The sequence below is a fragment of the Aythya ferina genome, assembly GCF_964211825.1.
Source record: "Aythya ferina genome assembly, chromosome: Z".
In the NCBI taxonomy this organism is placed as follows: domain Eukaryota; kingdom Metazoa; phylum Chordata; class Aves; order Anseriformes; family Anatidae; genus Aythya; species Aythya ferina.
This window is the reverse complement of record NC_140299.1, coordinates 50,103,514-50,123,752: the sequence shown is the minus strand read 5'-3', so window position 1 is coordinate 50,123,752 and position 20,239 is coordinate 50,103,514. Positions and strand designations below refer to the sequence as shown.

Below are 20,239 nucleotides of genomic sequence, written 5' to 3'. Positions count from 1 at the left end.
CTGGCACAAGCATCTTCAAACTTTCCTTTTGAGATAGCTTTTAGAGATCAACATATGAAACGTAGAGCTGTTGCATATAAGATGTGAATCTGAAAGGTGTCAGAAAATTAAATGCTTAAATGTGTCAAAGTCTCTATTTGATATGTTATTGGAATTGCCACGCCTTATGAAGTGTGATTGAAAGCATGGAAAGGAAAAGATGAACAGCATCTTTCTTCTCTTGAAGATTAAATTATTTTACACTCTTACCTTCCCTGTCCTCCAAACTACATTTTGACTAGGTTGGCGCCCTGCTTTCAAATACTACAATATGTGGATTTCTCTCGTTGGAGCTATTCTCTGCTGCATTGTGATGTTTGTCATTAATTGGTGGGCAGCACTTCTGACATATGTCATAGTCCTTGGACTCTACATTTATGTCACGTACAAGAAGCCAGGTATGTATGGGGCTGCTTTTGGTTCTGGTGGGAGGAAGAGGCAGAAGGAAGAAGTGTGACCTTTGGGGACAGGGAGGGTGGCAGAATGGATCGATGGACAGGACAAAACCTTGATGGTGATTAGTTCAAACTTCTGTTTCAAGCTTTTCATTTGTAGTGAAATATAATTACACCTATATATTCATTCACTGCTGTTGTTCTTTCCCCCACCCTTCCACAACATGCCTCTCAATCAAATATGGTTGCTGTTAAACATAAACATTTGAAAAAAAAGATGAAAGGAAGAGATACAAATGGATTACAGTGATGAAGGCACCACGAAAGCATGTTTTGTCAGGAAGTGAAAGGGAATACTTTATCTTTCTGGTTTGAAAAAGCATTTGAGTAGTATTTGTTTTTTCAGTAAACCATTCTTTTATCTTTGAACAACAATTTATACACTCTTCCTTCCGCTAAGAATACTGTATGATCTTAAATAAAAGATGGAGCAGAACTGAGCCACAAAGCGTTCCTGTAGTTGACAATAAGGAAAATCCTAAATCTTGGGCCATGAAGATTAAGTACTTGGAAGACAAGTTCATTGTAGCTATCAGCAGTAAATGGAAACAAATAGAGAGAATACTGAAACTCTTGTTTCCTTTTAGATTTATTTTTCATAAGGAACTACTTAATCTAGGTAATTTCCTTGTCTTTATTGCACTAGTTATTCACTAAAAGTATTTGACTTTGGTTAGGAAATATTTTGAGGTGAATTTTTCCTTTTCTGTGATGTAAATTAACTAATCATATTTTCTCCTTAAGTGTTACTTTTGAACTTTGAATTCAATCTTGATAATGCTGGGGAAAAATCATTTTTTTCTTCCTAATTGTAAAATGAACTCTCATTTGCTAAAACTTCTACAGAGGTCTTATCTTCAAGTGGAATTGTCTATTTAATTGTAGGGTTTGTTGACTAGAATCGTGTAGAATGTACTGAGATGGAGTTTAAATCTTGTGTGTTTTGAGTTGGCATCAACTGTTTTGTGATCATGTAGTTCTGTGTTGAACAACTAAGATATTGAAACTTCACATTTCACAGATGTGAACTGGGGATCATCAACACAAGCTTTAACTTACTTGAATGCACTACAGCATTCTATTCGTCTATCAGGAGTGGAAGATCATGTGAAAAACTTCAGGTACTGTCTTAATATCAAAGACAAAAAATTCTACTGTGTAGTCAGTAGGATAGACTCAGTGTTTATTGTCATAGTTTTCATTAAATTGGCTGTTTACCTCCTGTGGCTTTTAACAGCTTTGAATTTCACTATTATGGACATCCTGTGGATGTAACTAGACTAGCTTTTTATTTCAGATTAAGAGAGCAATTCGGAAGTAAGTTGATGGATGATGCCTATTTATTGTCATTCATGCATCATGGTTTTTGTGGCTGGCAGAAAAAACTGCTAATTGTATTAATTTCTGATGAAACTGGACTGAAAGATGACCTCCAAACTGCTAACCAGCATTTGGTCCACATAAGGCTAAAACTGGTTTAAGCTAATATCCCTGAAATGTGTATACTGTGGATGTCATCAGCACAGGCTGTTTCACATTAAACATTTGGTCATTATCATTATAATGGTAAATGGACTACATGAGTGTTTCACATAGCTGAAAGGAGAGAACTGATTTTTTGTTATCTAGCATGGCTGCCTAGGATGGTCCTACTGAAGTAGGCAATATTTCAATCCTACAGTATCCATGCTGCTTTTCTGGAGTAGGCTATTCTAGATGAAATATGCTTCAAGAGATAAATTTATAAAATGCTGTGACTGAAACTATTTCCTCAAAATCCAATTACAAAACTCAGTCTAATTATGAAACAGCTTATCTGAAGTCCTAAGACCTACATGACATTACAATTTATTATTATCTACACTGTATTACATTGAGTTGCATTTTTACCAGGGAAGAAACAGTGACTTCAGAAACTCATTGGTTGGCTAGCTATCAAGAGCAGCAATTATTAATCCTAATGCAAATCTGAAGGCTGGCATAAGTAATTTACAATATTTTATTGTAGTCAATTTTGAACTCTCTGCTGAAACTTCTGTCAGCTGCAAGTCCATTTTGGATAGCAAATTTAGATGAAGAAACAGACATAAGAAAATTCTTACTAAATGTAACTTTGTGTTGACAGAGTAAGTGCAGTTAAGTGAATGCTCTGCTGATCAGTATGCATTTCAGATTGCATTAGAAGTACTTCAGCTCTTTTGTTTGAGAAGCTAATATGTAGCTTTTTGAGTTGTAAACTTCAATAATTGTTTTGCAAAGGGGGTATGGATCTTCTTGTCAGTTTTAAGCAGAGTAGCTTTAGCAGTTGTATTTTTGGCCTGATACTGGCTTCTAGCCTATGACAAAAAGTGTTATGGATTTTAGAAAGACATTGTAAAACTAAGTAGTTTAGTGTATAAAAAAAAAAAAGTCTGGAGAGATTGAGGAGATAGAGACAGATAACTTTCAGTGATTCTTATGATCTAAAAAATTATCTTCTGAAATGAACAAGATACTTAATACTTGGATACTTAATACTTTAAGACTTTTTAGAAAGAATGGCTAGAATAGCTTTACCTGCATTTGTTTGGCTTTGCCTTTTGAATGATTAAAAAAATTGCATGATTCCAGTTTTCTTGGGTGACATAAAATAATCTAAGCTAGAAGATCTAAGAATGTGGCTGACAAATGGGGGGAGAAATTCATCCCCCTGACTTAGTCTTATCTAAAATCAATTTCTGATCACCTTAAATATGTACATTTTCACATTGAGTGGGATTATTACTTCTGGAACCAGTTAATCATAGGTCTGATGACAGTTGTCAAACGTCTGTTTTTAAAAGATTTAAATGAAGAAAAGATGAACTTACAACATTACCAGTAAGGACTGTGTTCTTAGGACCAATATTTAGAAGAAACTTTTCAATTAACTAAGCCTTTAGATAAAATGAATTTTAACTTCCCCCCAACTGTATTCACAATTGTAGGCCTCAGTGCTTAATTATGACAGGTGCTCCAAATGCACGTCCAGCTTTGCTTCACCTTGTCCATGCTTTCACCAAAAATGTGGGCTTGATGATCTGTGGTCATGTACATATGGTAAGTGTATTCTATCTAACTTTAAAGTTACCTTACTGTGGCCTTTCCTTTTTCTTTTCTTTTTTTTTTTTTTATTTCAACAGATCTGTCTTTCATTTTAAATGAAAGCTATTAGTATCCTGAGATGTACAAAAAAGAGAGACTTACTAGGAGGATATACTCATGTAGGGCTCATCCCCATTCCCAGTTAGCTGTGCTGCCACATTAGGGAAGCTTTGAAAGTTATGTTATCTGCCATAACTTTCAATGTGGCATGCTTTGCATCAGCAACTTGTAGTTAAAGGGAAGTCTTGCGCTGACAGTTTTGCTGTAGGATATGTGGTGGTAGAGGGGGAGAGTTTGCAAAAAGTTTGCAGTGTCTTTAATTGTATCTTTAATCAGTTGACTCCTAAATACTTAGGAAGCTCTGTAGGAGCAAAGGGAATACTGAATTACAATCTGGGTCTCTTTCTGTCCTTGTCTCATTCAGTTTTACGTACTCTGTCATGCTTTGGACAGAGTGGTTTGTCAAAATGACAGTGTATGGCTAGGTTTCTTTCTGGTGCTCCTGTGAAACAGGGAAATTGATTCCTGTGTAGATACTCCTTACAGAGAGTGTTCTAAAATCTTATTGAGCAGTAAATTCAGTATCAATTTAGCCAGTAGTTTAAAATCGCTTTTACCTTTCAGCTAGGTTTTTTTTATCCCTTCAGTTATCTAAATGGTTTCATTGTTGAGATGAAACAGCAGTGTGAACAGTTGTTTCCTCCCTTTTTGCTGTTTCTGACCAGCCCTGAGTATTTCACTAGCTTTTCTTCATTTCCATCAGGGTATGATGATTCTGGGTAGGGAGTGAGGGGTTGTTCTGTAAGGATGTAAATTCAGCAGTTCTTACTACTTGAAAACAAACAACAGGAGGAGAAAAAAAAAAAAAAAAAAAGGTCCCTTGTAAGCAGAAGAACAGAACGTGTATGGTATCTTCTACAGAAGGCCAGAAAGGATTTTGGGGTGGGGGGGGCGGGGAGGGAAGGAAGCAAGCTTCATTTTTCAAAATTGCATTGTCAGGAGTTGTCTTAACTAATACAAGGTGGCTGTTATACTATGACCTGTAACAAAACTGCAGTTAACTACAGAGTAGCTGTTGCATCATTGGTAAACATTACTAAATATACTTTAGTATATTTGGATTATGTAGCTGTTGATAGACATTTTAACACCAGACTTTTTCTGATGCATCACTAACATCATTTAAGCAAGTGTAACTTTAAGCTTAATCAAGCTTCATATTTTTATATGCTTAGATTTACCGTATTTGCTGAATAAGACTTCATTCTGATCTGATGAATGGAAGAGAGGAAACTGAGTTAGTGCAGTCAACAGAACATGTTTTTAAATAAGCAAATATTGGTCACCTTGGTCTTGAGAACCTTTTAATTTCAACATTTGGATATCTTGGAGGAACATAATGATTCATCCTGGTACAGGAAGTAAAAAAACATATTTAAAGAGAAGGTGACTTTGACAGCAACACATTTCTTACCATCACAGACAGAATTGTGGTTCTATTTTAGATAACTTACTAAGAAGGCTGGAATTTATCATAAGCAAATGCATGGAGACATAGTTAGCCTCTCAAGAATGAGAAATAAGTTACTGTCAACAATCCCAGCAGAAACTAGTAGATTATCACACTTCCCTTGTGATAATCTAAAAGTGTAGGGAAAACCTGAGCAAACTGGACATTAAGTATATGGACCCTGGAGGGATGCACCCATAATTGCTAAGGTAGCTGGCAGAAAAATAAACAGGGTGTTAACTACTCAGTGCTCATAATTTTTACTCACTTTCCTCCATATTTCCTTGTGTTGAAAGGGTCCTCGGAGGCAAGCCATGAAAGAGCTGTCCACCGATTTGGCCAAATATCAACGATGGCTAATTAAAAACAAGATGAAGGCCTTCTATGCACCAGTACATGCAGAGGACTTGAGAGATGGAGGACAGTACTTAATGCAGGTACATCTCTCCCTTTTGTTTTTCTTAATGAAAGCAGTGATGTTGAATGTCAGAAGTGGAAATGTTTTGGTATTTTGCATGCTGGCATATTTCATTATGTGAAGTTACCTTAAGACTTTGTTTTCTGATTGAAAAAAAAAAAAAACAACAGTTTATTTCAGTAATATGTTGGGTGTTTTAGTTTTTCTTTTTTTAAAAAAAAGACAAACATTTTATGTTCTTCTTAGGCTGCTGGTCTGGGGAGAATGAGACCCAACACCCTTGTTGTTGGGTTTAAGAAAAACTGGAGGCAAGGTGATATGAGAGATGTTGAAACCTACATCAATTTATTCCAGTAAGTAGAAGATGTGGATGTGTACCATTTGTGTGCCACTTCAGTACACTTGGTAATAAGTGAAAACTTTTATCTCAATTAGGTCTTTGTTGCATAAGCTCTTGTCTCTGTCAGGTTGATCAAGATTTTCCATATTGTAGATATACTTTTTCCTGATACAGAAATTAATAAGCAACTCTTGATAGCTTAAGCAGATTAGATTTCTATATAGCCACTTTCTGCATGTAGAAGTTGTGGCAATGGTCTGAAATTTAAGAAAGGGAAATTCCCTTTAGAAAGGGAATTAGTACCTTACATGTCTGCTGAATTCATTAAACTATTTTATATTGAAAGCAGAGTTTTTTCCTTTACTTTCACTCTACGCTTTTCAGACAAAATGAACTTCTATGCTGAAGCTCTGTCTTCATTAAGTCTTGCCCTAATGTAAGTGAAGTATTTTTTTAGAGATGCATGACACTCAAAGTTAATAAAGAAGCAAAAAAAGTACATGGGAAAGGAAGTCTCCAGTTTACTTTGCCAGTACTGAACGTCAGTCCAGTTCTGGCTGAAAAACATAATACAATGACTTGCGCTGTTAAAATTTAAGAAAAATAGAACTAGCTTTTCTCACTTATGTAGAGACTTTTTTTTTTGTTTTCTTTATATGCTGTTTAACTTGTTCTATCAGTGCTTTACATTTATAATTTACTATGCCTAAAAAAGAAAGTTGGGAAGGGGGTTACAGGCAAAGATAAGAAAAGGAAATACACACACGCACAAACACATGTTCTCCCAGTTACTTAAGAGAAAAGCAGGAGAACCAAATGCAATGAAAAAATAAGGCATCGTGTTGGTTAGTTCTTTTTATTTTTTTCCTAATTTCATTTGGAATGGCTTGTACTAGAAGAACTCTCAGGACCTACAAAGTGTGGTTTTCCACATCCCATACCTTAGGAAGTAAACACTGTATTTCAAGCATATTTTCAGAAATTTCCTGGGAAATGTTGCTAAAGTTCACAATAGAAATATACTTAATATGTAATGACCTAACAAATTTAAGTAATGAATTTAAAATGTCCCCTAATGGACAAAACTTCCACCAGTCTGTTGTTTTTATATTTATTATAAAATATGTTGATATTTTGAAAACTTTTCTTTAAAAGCAATATGACCACTTGTGGTTTAGTCCTGTCAGGATGGGGAGCAATCAGGTGAAAGTGCAAGAACTCATGGCTTGAGATGAAGACAGTTTACTAGGTAAGGTAAAAGCTGCAGTTGCAAGCAAAGCAAAACAAGGAATTCATTCACTGCTTCCCATCAGCAGGCAGGTGTTCGGCTACTTCCACCAAAGTAGGGCTCATCATGCATAATGGTTTCTTGGGAAGAAAAGCATCATCACTCCATTCCTCCCTTACCTCAGCTTTTATTGCTGAGCATGGCAACATGTGGTATAGGGACATCCCTTTTACCAATTTGTGTCAGCTGTTCTGTCTGTGTCCCAGCTTCATCTTGTGAACCCCCTGCCTCCTTGCTGTCAGGGTGGCATGAGGAGCTGAGAAGTCCTTCGCTCTGTGTAAGCACTTTTCTGCAACAACTAAAAACATTGGTGTGTAATCAGCACTATCTTCATTAAAATTCCAAAACATGGGATCATCTGAGCCTCTACAAAGAAAACTAGATCTATCCAAGCCACAACCATAACAATAAAATGTTGATACTTTGAACAGTTCTCTTTAAAATCAGTAAGACTTGATGAAAAGCATTCAATCAGTGAAATCTTGTGGAATTTCTGTCCATGTGAATAATGTGGAGTTTTCATTACAGCAACTATTTCAGAAGTATTTTTAAGACTGATTTTTCTTTATAAGACTTTATTTATACGACTAATGCAAACTGTATCACAGAATGGTGATTCTTCAGGATACTTCAGGAATGGGGCATCCACAGCTTCTCTGGGCAAGCTGCTCCAGTGCCTCGTCACCCCCAGAGTAAAGAATTTCTTCTGAATATCTAATGTAAACAATATCATAAAAGGGTAGATTAAGTTTATATTTTTTTCATATTTTGGGGATTTCTTTGTCCTTTGTTTTACTCAGACTTTAATCCAGGGTTTTATTCAGTCCTTTTGCTTGTTTCTACAATCATGAAGTTTTTTCTTTTAGTTTCTTTTTTAAAGGAGCAAATTCTTTCCCCTCTAGATATAATCAAAATAAGCACGTGATAGCAAACTTATAACTATTTTGATTATGACTTAAAACTTTATGGCTTCCTTTAATACCCAGATGTCCTGGAAATTCATAACTCTCAGATGAAGGAGATCTCAAAAGAAATCTGATGTTTCTCCTGACATCAATATTTATAGTTCCCAATGTATCTTGCCAACTCTGCAAATCTCAGTTGATCTCTATTTTTTTATTTAATGCACAGTGGTTTACTTTTATTTAATCACTGTTTTATGTAAGGGAGAGAGGAAAAGGAAATAGAAATACTTAATGTGCTGCTTTTCAAGATAAGGTGTTGACCTGCAGTTGGTGGTGTGGAACTGCAACTTAAATTATTACATAAATGTGTGATATGAGAGCTTAAATGGCAACATATAAACAACTAAATCTGTTCACAGAGGGTGTGTAAAGTAGATCTTTTGGGAAGGAAGAGGTTCTAAAATGTTTGCTTTGTTTTGTTTAGTGATGCCTTTGACATTCAGTATGGTGTGGTTGTCATTCGCCTGAAGGAGGGCTTGGACATTTCCCACCTTCAGGGACAAGGTAAGATATTGTTTTCTTTAGCTTATAAGTATTTTTTTCCCTTTTAATACTATTTCATGAAGACACTAATTAAGATAAATTATTTAGAAAAAAAATAAATGGAAAAATGCAAAAAAGCAAAAAAAAAAAACTATTCTTCGCAGAATAAAAATCATTGAAATGAGTAAGCCTGAAATATGTAATAAAAATAACACATGTTTAACAACAGAACTTGTTTTTCTGTGCATTTCAATTATCTGTATTTGTAAGCTGTTGCTTCCCAAAGATTTACTATTTTACTGAAACAAAGAGGCTACCAAATTGGCATCAAGGCAACTTGAGTTGTATGATCAGATACTCTGGGTCAGGTGTAAGGTGTTCCCTTCTTCCCTCCTACCCCAATGTAGTTTGGAGACCTCAACAGTAGTCAGCCATTAGTTTGGAGTTGCACGAGGAACGTCTTTGTGTTCACTGATATCCATCAACTCCTAGGTTGCTTCAGCTCTGGCAGCTATCGAGTAGCTCTGTTGAAGCCAATCCTGGAAAAAAGCTGTGAGACTTTCTGGTCTTTGTGTAAAGCTCATCCTTTACTTGGAGTTAGTTTACAATCTTCTCCTTTTGTGTGGAAAATAATTCACCATTTTTTTCCTTTATGGTTGTAATAAAAAGAAGATCTTGATGTCAGATGTTATAAGTAGTGTAACACAATCTAACAGTAGAAAATGCAATACCTTTACTACACGTTTCAAACTTAAGGCATCTTGACATTAGATTCATACTGTTTGGTCTTCTGTGATTGGTGATAATACTCCGGCATCATCAGTTGTCTCATGTACTTAGTGTTTTTGCTTCTAAAATCTTCTTTTTTTGTAAGAGGCTTTTGGTTTCCTTCAAAGGAAGGAAATGTTTGCTACCTTGTGAAATAATTCTAGCTAATAGGAACTATTTAGCTCCTATTTTCAAATCTTATTATGCTAGATGTACTGTGTCTTCACAGTTCTACACTTTGGGAAAAAAAAAATGTAAAAAATCAATTATTATAATGGTAATTAGTGCAAGCATGATGATTGTCATTCCCACCAGGGAATTGATATTAGTTAGCTCTGTTTTAAGTTTAGCCTGTGGTAATGCAATTAAAACTCAAAATCTGTGAAGGAAGTAACAGGAAAATAAAGCTCTGTTCAGAAGAGATGCCTCTTTGTACTTTGAAACAGTTTGTATATATTATTTTGCTGTTTTTTGCTTATAACAGCATACTAGTTGCAGTGCAGTTTAACCAATTGCAAACCACCTCAGTAGTCACATGCCTCTGTCTTACTCCATTTGGGACAAATAAGTAATTTATAATGTGGTTCTTTGCTTTCCCAAAGAAGAGTTACTATCATCCCAAGAAAAATCTCCATGTTCCAAGGATGTCATAATAAAAGTGGATTATAGCAAGAAGGCTGAGACAGACACTTCAATAGCTTTTGTTCCATCATCTAGTGAGAGAACTCCTGCTCTACGTAAAGGTAACTTCCTAGTTAGCAGTGAAATTTGAGTTCTTACTCTTTTTCTGCCTTGTTCCTTCTTCAGTCCCTTTCATCCTCCCAAGGAATTAAAAAGGTTTTTGTTGTGTTTGTGGAACAGAGAAGCATGTCATGCTTTTCTAGCTGTTGATACCTAATAACTCATATATTGCTTTAGAGACTACTGGATGTAAAATAAATCTTCATGACCTAAATAAAAACAGGTGGTGGATTATGATCTACAATACACTTTTTGTTAATGAGATTGAGTGCCATTAAAAACTGCTTGAGAATCAGGCCACACAGCTGTGGATTGCATGATTTTTAAAGCTGCTAACTTAATGAAGGTGCTTTTTACCTCAGACTAGAACATTTTATTATATGCATGTTAACAGACATGCAAATCATTCAGGATTCTTTGACATATGACAATAACCAACTTTCTTCTCTTTAAAATAAAACCTTAAATTAAGAATTTGAGTGAGAAATATGATTTATTTTTAAAAAATACAAATCAGTTCTTGGGACATAACTCTCAGGACTCTGTGTTTTTCTTTGTATGAAAATTCACTTCATTCTACATCTTTATTTTCTTTTTGTTTGTTTTATAGACTAGTAGTATTTTCATCACAAAGGAAATTAACCTTTTTATTTTGTATCTTTAAAAATCTTCCAGAGGAGGAAGAGGATGGAAAGACTTCAACACAACCACTGTTGAAAAAAGGCAGGCATTTTCCACCTTTTTGTTAAATCATTCTTTTGCATTGTTAATTTCAGTTTTCCTTTTGTACTCCTTTCAACACATACATTTGAGATAGAAAAATATCAACCACGCAAGCTTAATTTTTTTCATATTTGATTGGGAATGTGCTTCATCTGTAGGGATTAGGTTGTGGAAAAATAAAGCTTTTGGAAGTTACCAGAAGAAGTTGCTACTGAGAAGGGATCACGCATCTGTCTAAGATATGGATGTATCTGTTTGGGTCCTTACTTGATTTAGGTGTAGTGGAATAGCTCCACCAGTATGTTCAGAAATATTCTAAAGCCATAGCTGTTGCTCTGTTCAGAATTGCTGAATAGCTTGCAAAGCAAAGAATAATACAGCCAGTCAGTGAGATTAACATCTGAAATAACGTGCAGTAGTAATTTAAATAAACAGCATTTTCAGAGATGAATTAAACAGTTTTCACTCATTGGTTTATTTCAAACTTTTTTGAGAGTTAAGCACAGTTTTTTTGCTTTACCAAAGATGCTTCTAACTTTTTTCATGTTTTCTTCATAATTTCAAAAGCCATAAGCTGTTATGAAAATAAGCATACATAAGCAGTAATGAAAAGTGGTGTTACATCTTGAACCACAAGATGGCAGTTTGGAAGAAGTTCCAGTGTGTTTATATTAATTAATATAAATTAATTGTAGAATTAAAAAATTAACTGTAGAATTGTAGAATTAATATTCTACAGTGAAGTAGAATATTAATACAGATCAGTCACAGATGTACTCTATGTTTAAAAAATCCTAATAAAATAAAAACTGAGATGAATAACAAACTTCTGGTTCTTGTTAAAATTCAGGTTTTAACTAAGGGAAAGGAGTTACAAATAAATTATGTAATTATTAAAAAAATAAAATAAAACGTATAATCTCATTGAAAATGCTTATATTGTACTGTTCTCAGCAAATCCAATAACTTCATTGCACAAAATAGTCTGTGCTTCAGAGCCTTGCATATGCAAGGAACTAACTTAAGGAATCCTATCTTTTGTAAAAAGATGAATTAGCTCTTCTTTCATCCATGCACTTAAAGGTAAAATGGATTTGAAGAAAGAACAGTGCTTAGGAGGTGCTATCTCCTTTTACATTAGCATCAAGATAAGAATTTCCCTGAAACTTATCTACAAGACGTAGCAACAGCGCATTACTGAATGCTATGAAGTATGTACAAAATGTTAATGTCCAGGCAAATGTGTATAAAAATCTTGCAAATCTCTTTGTTTGTCAAACGTGTGCTAAATGAATTGGAGGCTTAAATCTTTAACCACTAAAATTAATTTAGGGAGTTTGTAGACTCCATAAATACAGCTCAATCGATATCCACTTAATCAATAGTGGAGTCTGGGGAAAATAGTTTTAATGTTGTTTTTTAATTATTTTATAATTTGGAGAAGTTATAATCAAGTAAGTTACAATGCATTTGAATTTAGGGGTTACTAAGAAAAACATTTTAAAAATGAAATGCCATCACACTTTCTTTCCAGATTCAAAGAGTCCATCTTCTCCTTTAAATGTGGCTGACCAAAGACTTCTCGATGCTAGTACCCAGTTTCAGAAGAAACAGGGTAAAAACAATATTGATGTCTGGTGGCTATTTGACGACGGAGGTAACATACTTAATACTTCTAAAGCATGTGTTCAGAAGAATAAGTGATTTTGAATTAATTGCTAATAATTATTTTTCAGTCAGTTCATATATAGGTTACAAATTCATACTGTTAAACTCCTTATATGACGCTGTGTTTTCTGATACATTCTCAAATTCTGGTTAAAATGCAGGTTTGACACTGTTGATTCCATATCTTATTACAACCAAGAAAAAATGGAAAGACTGTAAGATCAGAGTGTTCATTGGTGGAAAAATAAACAGGATTGATCATGATAGAAGAGCGTAAGTTTACCTTTATAATTCTCATTTAAATGCTAGAAGAACATGCTAAACAGTAGATGGCTTGCTCTTATGAGTAGCCTTCTTTCAATTGTTATTTGGTGGAGATATAACCATATTCTATTCTTGCTCTTCAAGAAAGTTCCATTGCCACCAGATTGTGTTGGATGTGTTACCTCAAGTTAAACTACTGTTTCTGCAGCATTGTCTGAAACGAATGTTTTCTCTTCTTAAATATTGTTTGGGAGAGCTTTAAGGGAGAGTTCTTACTTTATTTTGGAAAAAAATAAATAGTGTGTTGTTGATTTATAGCTGTAAGTCAGGTTTGCATAATATTATTCAGACAATTTAACACTTCAGTTACCTTTTTAAGCTATTTTTCTTACCTGCTTACCCTGTTAAATAATTACAAATCTGAACATGCATAAAGGTTTGCTTTTCTGTTACAGGATGGCTACCCTACTCAGCAAATTTCGGATAGACTTCTCAGATATCATGGTTCTTGGAGATATTAATACTAAGCCAAAGAAAGAAAAGTAAGTCTCAAAACAGAATCAAAAAAGCTCATTTGTTAGTTGAGCTCTTGATCTATTTCATGAATTAGAATAGTTATGTTGAAATAACATTTGGTGTTAAATGTTCACGAAAATCAAGGAAATAAACTAAGCAGAAACTCTTACACTCAAGAATATACAGTTTTGCTTTTTATGTATTTTTAAATCTCTTGCCCTTAGATTGTGACCTTAAACTTAAAAATGCAGGCAGGTAGGAAAATGGACTTAGTCTTACATGGATGCTTATATGTAACGACGTCTTGTCTTCAAATAGCCTGGTCTATTTTTCTTCCTTTTGTTTTAAATTCACATTGACATCTATGATTGTACATGTGATACTGATTTTCCATTTTTAAAAAATGCTAGTTGTATACAACATATCAAGTAACTAAAATTGGTGGAGTACTTCTGGCACTCTTATACTTTTGGATGTCTTTGTTCTTCGGAGTCTGCTGCTGTGAAATGCATAAACTTAATTTTAATTCTCAATTATGCATTAGAAGTTGAGGCTGTAGAATTTCAGAGAACTCATGAATAACCTCTGTGAATGAAAATTATTTCTTCTGAGAGCATTTTTAGTTGTCTCAGTGGAAACATTTTCCACAATAAATCCAAAAGCTGCTTAAGAAATCCAGTTGGAGTTAACAATAGCTGTAAATTAACTAGAAAAAAGATTTATCTGTAATATTTTCTGTGCTGTACAATAGAATATTGTTAACGCTTTGTTTTTTTCTATCAAAAAGTAGCAGTTTGCTTTTGTTTTGTAATGAAGGTGAAGTCATTGTGTCAACTAACACAGTAAAGACTCTTATAACATGGTAGTTTACCTGAGGACAGGAACACCTCAGGTTGAAAATGGTCATGGGGGAGTGACTACTATAACTGCATGGAAGCTTAGGTGTTATACTTAATGATCTTACAGTATATACTTAGTAGTAGTAGTTTTTTTAACTTTATAAACTATAATTAGCAACTACAGAAGATGGTGAATACCTTGTATTCTTTATGAAAGGAAAAAGTGTCAAAAGTGCTTATTCCATCGGGCATAAAGCAGTCCAGTGCTTTTTACTCTGCGTGACATATAAACTCCTATTTCAAAATTAATCAGGAAGAAGCTATTGTTAGTGATTGTTAATATACATTTTCTAAGCTAGTATCTTCAGCTTTAGAACAATTACAGTAAAATTATTTAGCAAAACTTCTGCAGTGAATAGTAAAAATTCAACAGATGTCACTAATTGCATGTCGCATTGTAGTGTTTGCCTTTATCTTTTGTATAGCCTATGCACAGCTGATTCTGTGTGCAAATAGTTTGTTCATTTTTATGTGGTATTAAAATTTACTTTCTAATAGAATGAAAGGCATTGCTGACATACAGACCAGTGTTAAATGTATTTTAATATGTCTGTTCATTTAATCGTTCCAGTATTGCAGCTTTTGAGGAAATGATAGAGCCCTTCAGACTTCATGAAGATGATAAAGAACAAGAAGTTGCAGATAAAATGAAGGAGGATGAACCATGGAGGATAACAGATAATGAACTTGAGCTTTATAAAACAAAGGTTCTGTATTCCTTAGCTTGTTATGTTAAACATTGTAAAGTTTTTTTTCTACTGTATTTGTGCATGTGATATTGTCGAACTGATTCTTGCTTTACCTCTTTCATAACAGCTTTTATGAAAACAGCATCTAAAAACAGCTGAGGAAGGGGGCACAGTGAAAAAACAACAAACTGTTTCTGTTCTTTGTCATTGCAGGTTCTAAACTGATATCCCACAGGTTTTAGCAGTTCATTTAGAACACTAAGCTCTTCCTGACGTTTTGTTTAGTTGAGCCCAGACTACCCTTTGGTGCTTCGTTATTTAAAACCAACACACACCTAACTGTGTTGTTAAGGAGCAGTTAAAGGTTTGATTTTTTTTCTCAAATGGTTGTGCACTGTAGACATCAGAGGCATTCCTCATTCTTCCATCAGTGTTTCTGTGGAGGGCACTCAGGCAGCATCCTGTAACAGGATACTACAGATACACCCATGTATCTAAAGAAAAGACTGGTTAAAGCTTCAGTGATCTGAAGTTCTTCACTTTTTTCACTTTCACGTTTTTCTTGTATTCCTATCTGGATTTTTACAACCTCTGTGGGGATTAGCAGTAGAGAAGTAGCAGGAATCACTGCATTGTAAGTGTAAAAAGCAGGGATATAACTAACATGTAGGTTCAGATTGGCAGCTGAGGGCAGGATCTTGTAACCCCATATTATGCAGGGACTAGAGGAAAGACTTTATAATTAATGAACTGCATGATGCCTTGCTGTTCCTTATGCCTTACCTTCAAAACACTTTTTCAATGAGATAATAGCAGTGATGTATTCTTTTGTCTCCTGATAGCTGATTTGTTTCTGCCAACACTATCCAGCAGGCTAGCAGGACTTCTGCTGACATGAGAACAGCAAAATTGTAAAAAAATAAATAAATAAATAGATAAAAATAAAAAAAATAGCTGCAAGTTAGCTGACATAAAAGAACTAAAAATGGCTATATGAATACAAACTAAGAAAAATCATCAGTAGGAGGAAGGGGAGGAGCTGCTTAAGATGTTAAGAAAGGACGGAGTACTAAATAAGGAGATACATTATGGAGAAGGGCTTCACTTTAGTAACACCACCTTGCTCTGAGCTTACAGGATATAGGTAGCTAAGGGAACCTTGAAGAGAGGTTGCCTCCAGCAGCTGCAGAGGGATGGTATCATTAGAAGAACAATCTTAAACTTAGTTTAGAAGGTACTTGGTTTATTCGCACGTTAGGCTTACCGCTTTCTTTTCTCCTAGCTTTGGAAACATAGATACTTAAGGAAAGCAAGCAAGATGCCAACCTGAGGGGCAAGCACATGCTTTCCAGACATGACTAACACCAATTAACTATACCTGTTCTTACATTGATTAAATGATTTTTTTGCAGTTTCTGTAGAGGATCTTCCTAACAAGTTTCATTTTAATTACAGACTTACCGCCAGATTAGGCTAAATGAGTTGCTGAAAGAACATTCAAGTACAGCTAACATAATTGTCATGTAAGTAAATTACTTTTATTATTATCTTAATTGATGCAGAATTGTGTGTACTGTAAATATGTGTAAGTACAGGTTAGGAAAAAGACCGGCTTGGCATTGAAGTATGGAAAAATACTCAAGGAGGTTTTCAGAGCTGATCATTCTGATATGCTACTTCAGATAATTACCTCCACATTCCTGGTGCAGCTTGGGATTCTCACAGTGGTTCTACTCCTGCATGCCAACTATCCCCACCTTTCTCAAGCCCTTCATCTCAATTTTTTTCTAGATGATCTGTGTAGATAGCGGTAGCAGTGTTGTCTGATGATGGATTTCCATGGAACTACTTCTGGAATAAACAAGCAGAACACAATGTGTTTTTTTCACTGATTTCCTTGAGGATGCTGCTTCAGAGCTCTATGAAGTGATACCACAAGCAAAGTTTGAGTAGGAAAACAGACTTCCGGTAGTTCTTGTTTTGAAAGAAAATAGTATGACATGCTTCAGAAAAAGAGAGACTAAGAATATTAGACTGCATCCAACCTAGTATCATAAGAAAAAGCAGTATTTTAAAATCCTCAGGAGTCTTTAAATATACATGTATGTCTCATTGAGGAGAATCCTGCCTGAATTAGATGGTGGTGAGAAGCCAAAAGTGAGGTGTGAGTAGATCCTGTAGTGCTTAAGATAACAAGCTCCTTAACTCATTAACTAAGTTCTGAGGAAAAAGCAAAAACTAAAAAGCTTAGGAAACTTGACTTAATATCTATCTCTTTGCAGAATCATACTTTTGCTTTCATTTGATACGACTTGTATTTGTTACAGGTTTAACTGTTCTTTTTTTTTTTTTTTGTGTGTGTATTTTAGGAGTTTGCCAGTTGCACGAAAAGGTGCAGTTTCTAGTGCATTATACATGGCCTGGTTAGAAGCTCTTTCTAAAGATCTGCCACCAATTCTCCTTGTTCGTGGGAATCATCAGAGTGTTCTTACCTTCTATTCCTAAGAGTACTGCACAGGGGACAGCTATGATGACATGGTACTTCAGTGCCCGGGGAGAGTGACTGAGGTTGTCTATAGATTATTAACATCACAAAGGCAAAAAGTGACTCTTCTTTCACTATTTCACTGACTTGAAAGCACACAAGGAAAGTTAATGTATTTCTAAAGTTGTGACATCTTCAGTTTATTCTATATTTTCTGTAATTTTATCTTGCTTAATGGGGGAGGATTCCTTGTTAGACTGAAGAACAAGACAAGTTTTTTGTTTGCTATTTGAATAGCAGCAATAAAAGTGTTTTATTTTTAATCAATGAAAGGATTATAGATTTATAAAAGCCTTTTAGCCTTGAGGTGCCTTCTGAAATTAACCAAATCTCATCCACATACATCCTATTTTGTAAATTTCTATAGAATGTGTCAAAATCTGCCTTCAACTAAGACTTTAGATCAGACTTCCTTTGGTTTTTAATCTCTTCCATATTACAATAAAAATGAATGCTGCTTTTCAGTCTTCCATTGAGCTATTAGTTTTTAGTACTGGGTGTTTTCTATTGTCAGAAAGTTTTGGTTTTTTTTTGTTACTATTATTATATCTGTTAGATTTAAAGGTGAGAATTGAGGCAGGTCAATTGAACTAAGACAAATTCCTGATGTCAGGACTCTGTACTACCAAATTTTGTAACAATTAAAATAAAGCTAAACAGTTAAAATAAAACTATATTGTCAGAGGATCCTCTTCTCAAATTTGACATTGTGTACTTCCTTGGCACTAGTCTGAAATACACAGCTAAGGTTAGCTGACTTTGTGAAGGATGCTGTGTAAATCTATAGCTGTAGTTAGAAGCAATTCATCTTAACAGACTAAGGCCATTTATCTCCTGAAGAATTGGAAGAAAGAAAAAAACCTGTCCCAGTTCTTGGCCTATTAATATTTTGGTGTCACTTACAACTTAGTTTGAAACAAAACTCAACTTAAGGCTTAAATGGGGATAATGTGAGCAATGTGATACTATCTAACAGAAAACAGTAAACACTATGTGGAATCTTGCTATCTGATATAAAAAGCAAAAGCTAAGGTTCTCTCGCATTTTTCAACAAATGGTTAAAAGGACCACTAGTTACCAGGGGAGATGTTTTTAGTCAATTCATTCAAGTTGTAAGAAAATACACTTAGTCTTATTAAAAGATACTCAGGTTTGATCATCTGCCAGTTTAGATTTTTTCCATACATTCTACTTTATACATTTTCTATGTTCAATCAAGAAACTGCCAATCTTGTATGCCCTTTCATTGTGTATTTTGACAACTTCATAATTTAGTCTACTACTATGAACACCTACACAAGAAATTACACTTGAGCCTTTATACAAAGGTAAAATGTGAACTGTTTTTAAATTCCTATATATTTTGGATAGAAAGGATTGCCTAAAAACATTTCACAAGCTTTTGATATTAGGATTGGACATACTACTGGATCAGTTTACCAGTGCTTCAGTGACTTTCATTTAAGGATGCACAGAAAAGTTGTATTATACTAAATATGAGATCAAATTGAAATGTACCGGTTTCTTTCTGAAGGACAAAGCAATTAGTCATTATGTGGCAAGGTAGACCTTCAAGTTATGATTCAAGATTTAAAAAAAAAAATACTCTACACAATGCAGTATATGCTGTTGTCAATTTCTTGTTGAACTGCAATTTTTTTTCCATTTGTTTCTATCAATTGGATTTAGTCTATTGAATCATTTCACTTTAAAAAACAAGAACATGCATGTTTTGCTGCTAAGTGTGAGATAACTGATGCCAGCATGAACCCAGCTTGTTAAAATAAACATAAGACAGTTTGCAGTAAAAGTGCTACTTCCTCCCAAGTGATGGGGTGGAAATCAAAATAATCATTGTGTCTATTACAGATTTTACCATGGTTGTTGGGGAGTATGGATGTCACATTGTGAATATGGAATCATTGCCATGTTTCTTCTTGTTTTGTGGGTTACATTACTTTGAACAGATGGACAGTAAGGCATGGACTTAGTGCTGCTATCTTAAAAAAAAAAAAAAAAGTGCACAGGTACACTTATTTAAATGTGTTTTTTTTTTTGCCCATTCAGGAAACCATTGCTTGTGATCTGTAACACAGAAACCAAATGAAGTGTGTGTATACATTCATATATGTGTATAAAATTATATAAAGTATATCTAAATATGCATATGGGGATAGTTAGGGTAATGTCTGTGAAATATGTAGGATGCTTTTCACATATGCACTCTCAAAAGTCCACTAACACTAGGCACAAAGTCAAGTTTCCAGATTATTTGCTACACTAAAACTTCAACAGTTAATAGTAATTGTTAGCAACAAATGTCAGTTAGTGGCAGTCATTCCGACGTCTGCTTTGATTTTTGACGCCAAATTTAGTTATGTTCCAATCATTAATTACTTGAAAAATGAAGTATCACTGACACATGAAAATTCATACTTTCTATAGATTAGGTTTCTTAGTATGGGTTTAGAAAGTCAGCAATAGCTGGTGAAAATCAATTATTTATTTCTCACTCTATTTGTATTTAGGTTTACTTTTACATACATTCTTTTTATATGCTTTTCTGACATTACATATTTAAAAATAACTGAAAATAATTTAAAGATTTGAGCGTTAGTGGGTAATGACCCACTTGGTTTGAAGATGTAATATTTGATACTGTACTGTAACTGTCACACACAAATGCTTTTCTAATGTTTTAACGTAACTATTGCAGTTAATACTTTGTACCATGGGGATGTCACTGCAATAAAAGGAAGTGAATTCAATACAACTGTCTTGTCTAAAAAAAAAACTTTTATTGGT

General features: G+C 34.4%; 1 protein-coding gene across 3 annotated transcripts in view; it reads left to right on the top strand.

Annotated features, from left to right (window-relative positions):
- Positions 1-20,202, top strand: part of SLC12A2 (solute carrier family 12 member 2) — a 62,431-nt gene extending 42,229 nt beyond the window's left edge. The window contains exons 14-27 of one of the 3 annotated variants that reach the window (XM_084504420.1): positions 282-437; positions 1,516-1,615; positions 3,461-3,572; positions 5,424-5,564; positions 5,792-5,898; positions 8,563-8,642; positions 9,995-10,132; positions 10,806-10,853; positions 12,388-12,510; positions 12,683-12,794; positions 13,241-13,327; positions 14,772-14,907; positions 16,345-16,412; positions 17,259-20,202. In XM_084504420.1, coding sequence (XP_084360546.1) covers positions 282-437; positions 1,516-1,615; positions 3,461-3,572; positions 5,424-5,564; positions 5,792-5,898; positions 8,563-8,642; positions 9,995-10,132; positions 10,806-10,853; positions 12,388-12,510; positions 12,683-12,794; positions 13,241-13,327; positions 14,772-14,907; positions 16,345-16,412; positions 17,259-17,394 — 1,544 coding nt within the window. In that variant the 3' untranslated portion in view covers positions 17,395-20,202. Of the gene's footprint in view, positions 1-281; positions 438-1,515; positions 1,616-3,460; positions 3,573-5,423; positions 5,565-5,791; positions 5,899-8,562; positions 8,643-9,991; positions 10,133-10,805; positions 10,854-12,387; positions 12,511-12,682; positions 12,795-13,240; positions 13,328-14,771; positions 14,908-16,344; positions 16,413-17,258 lie in introns of all 3 variants that reach the window. The other 2 variants (XM_084504419.1, XM_084504421.1) reach the window with 2 other exon arrangements.
- The last annotated feature ends 37 nt before the right edge of the window (positions 20,203-20,239 follow it).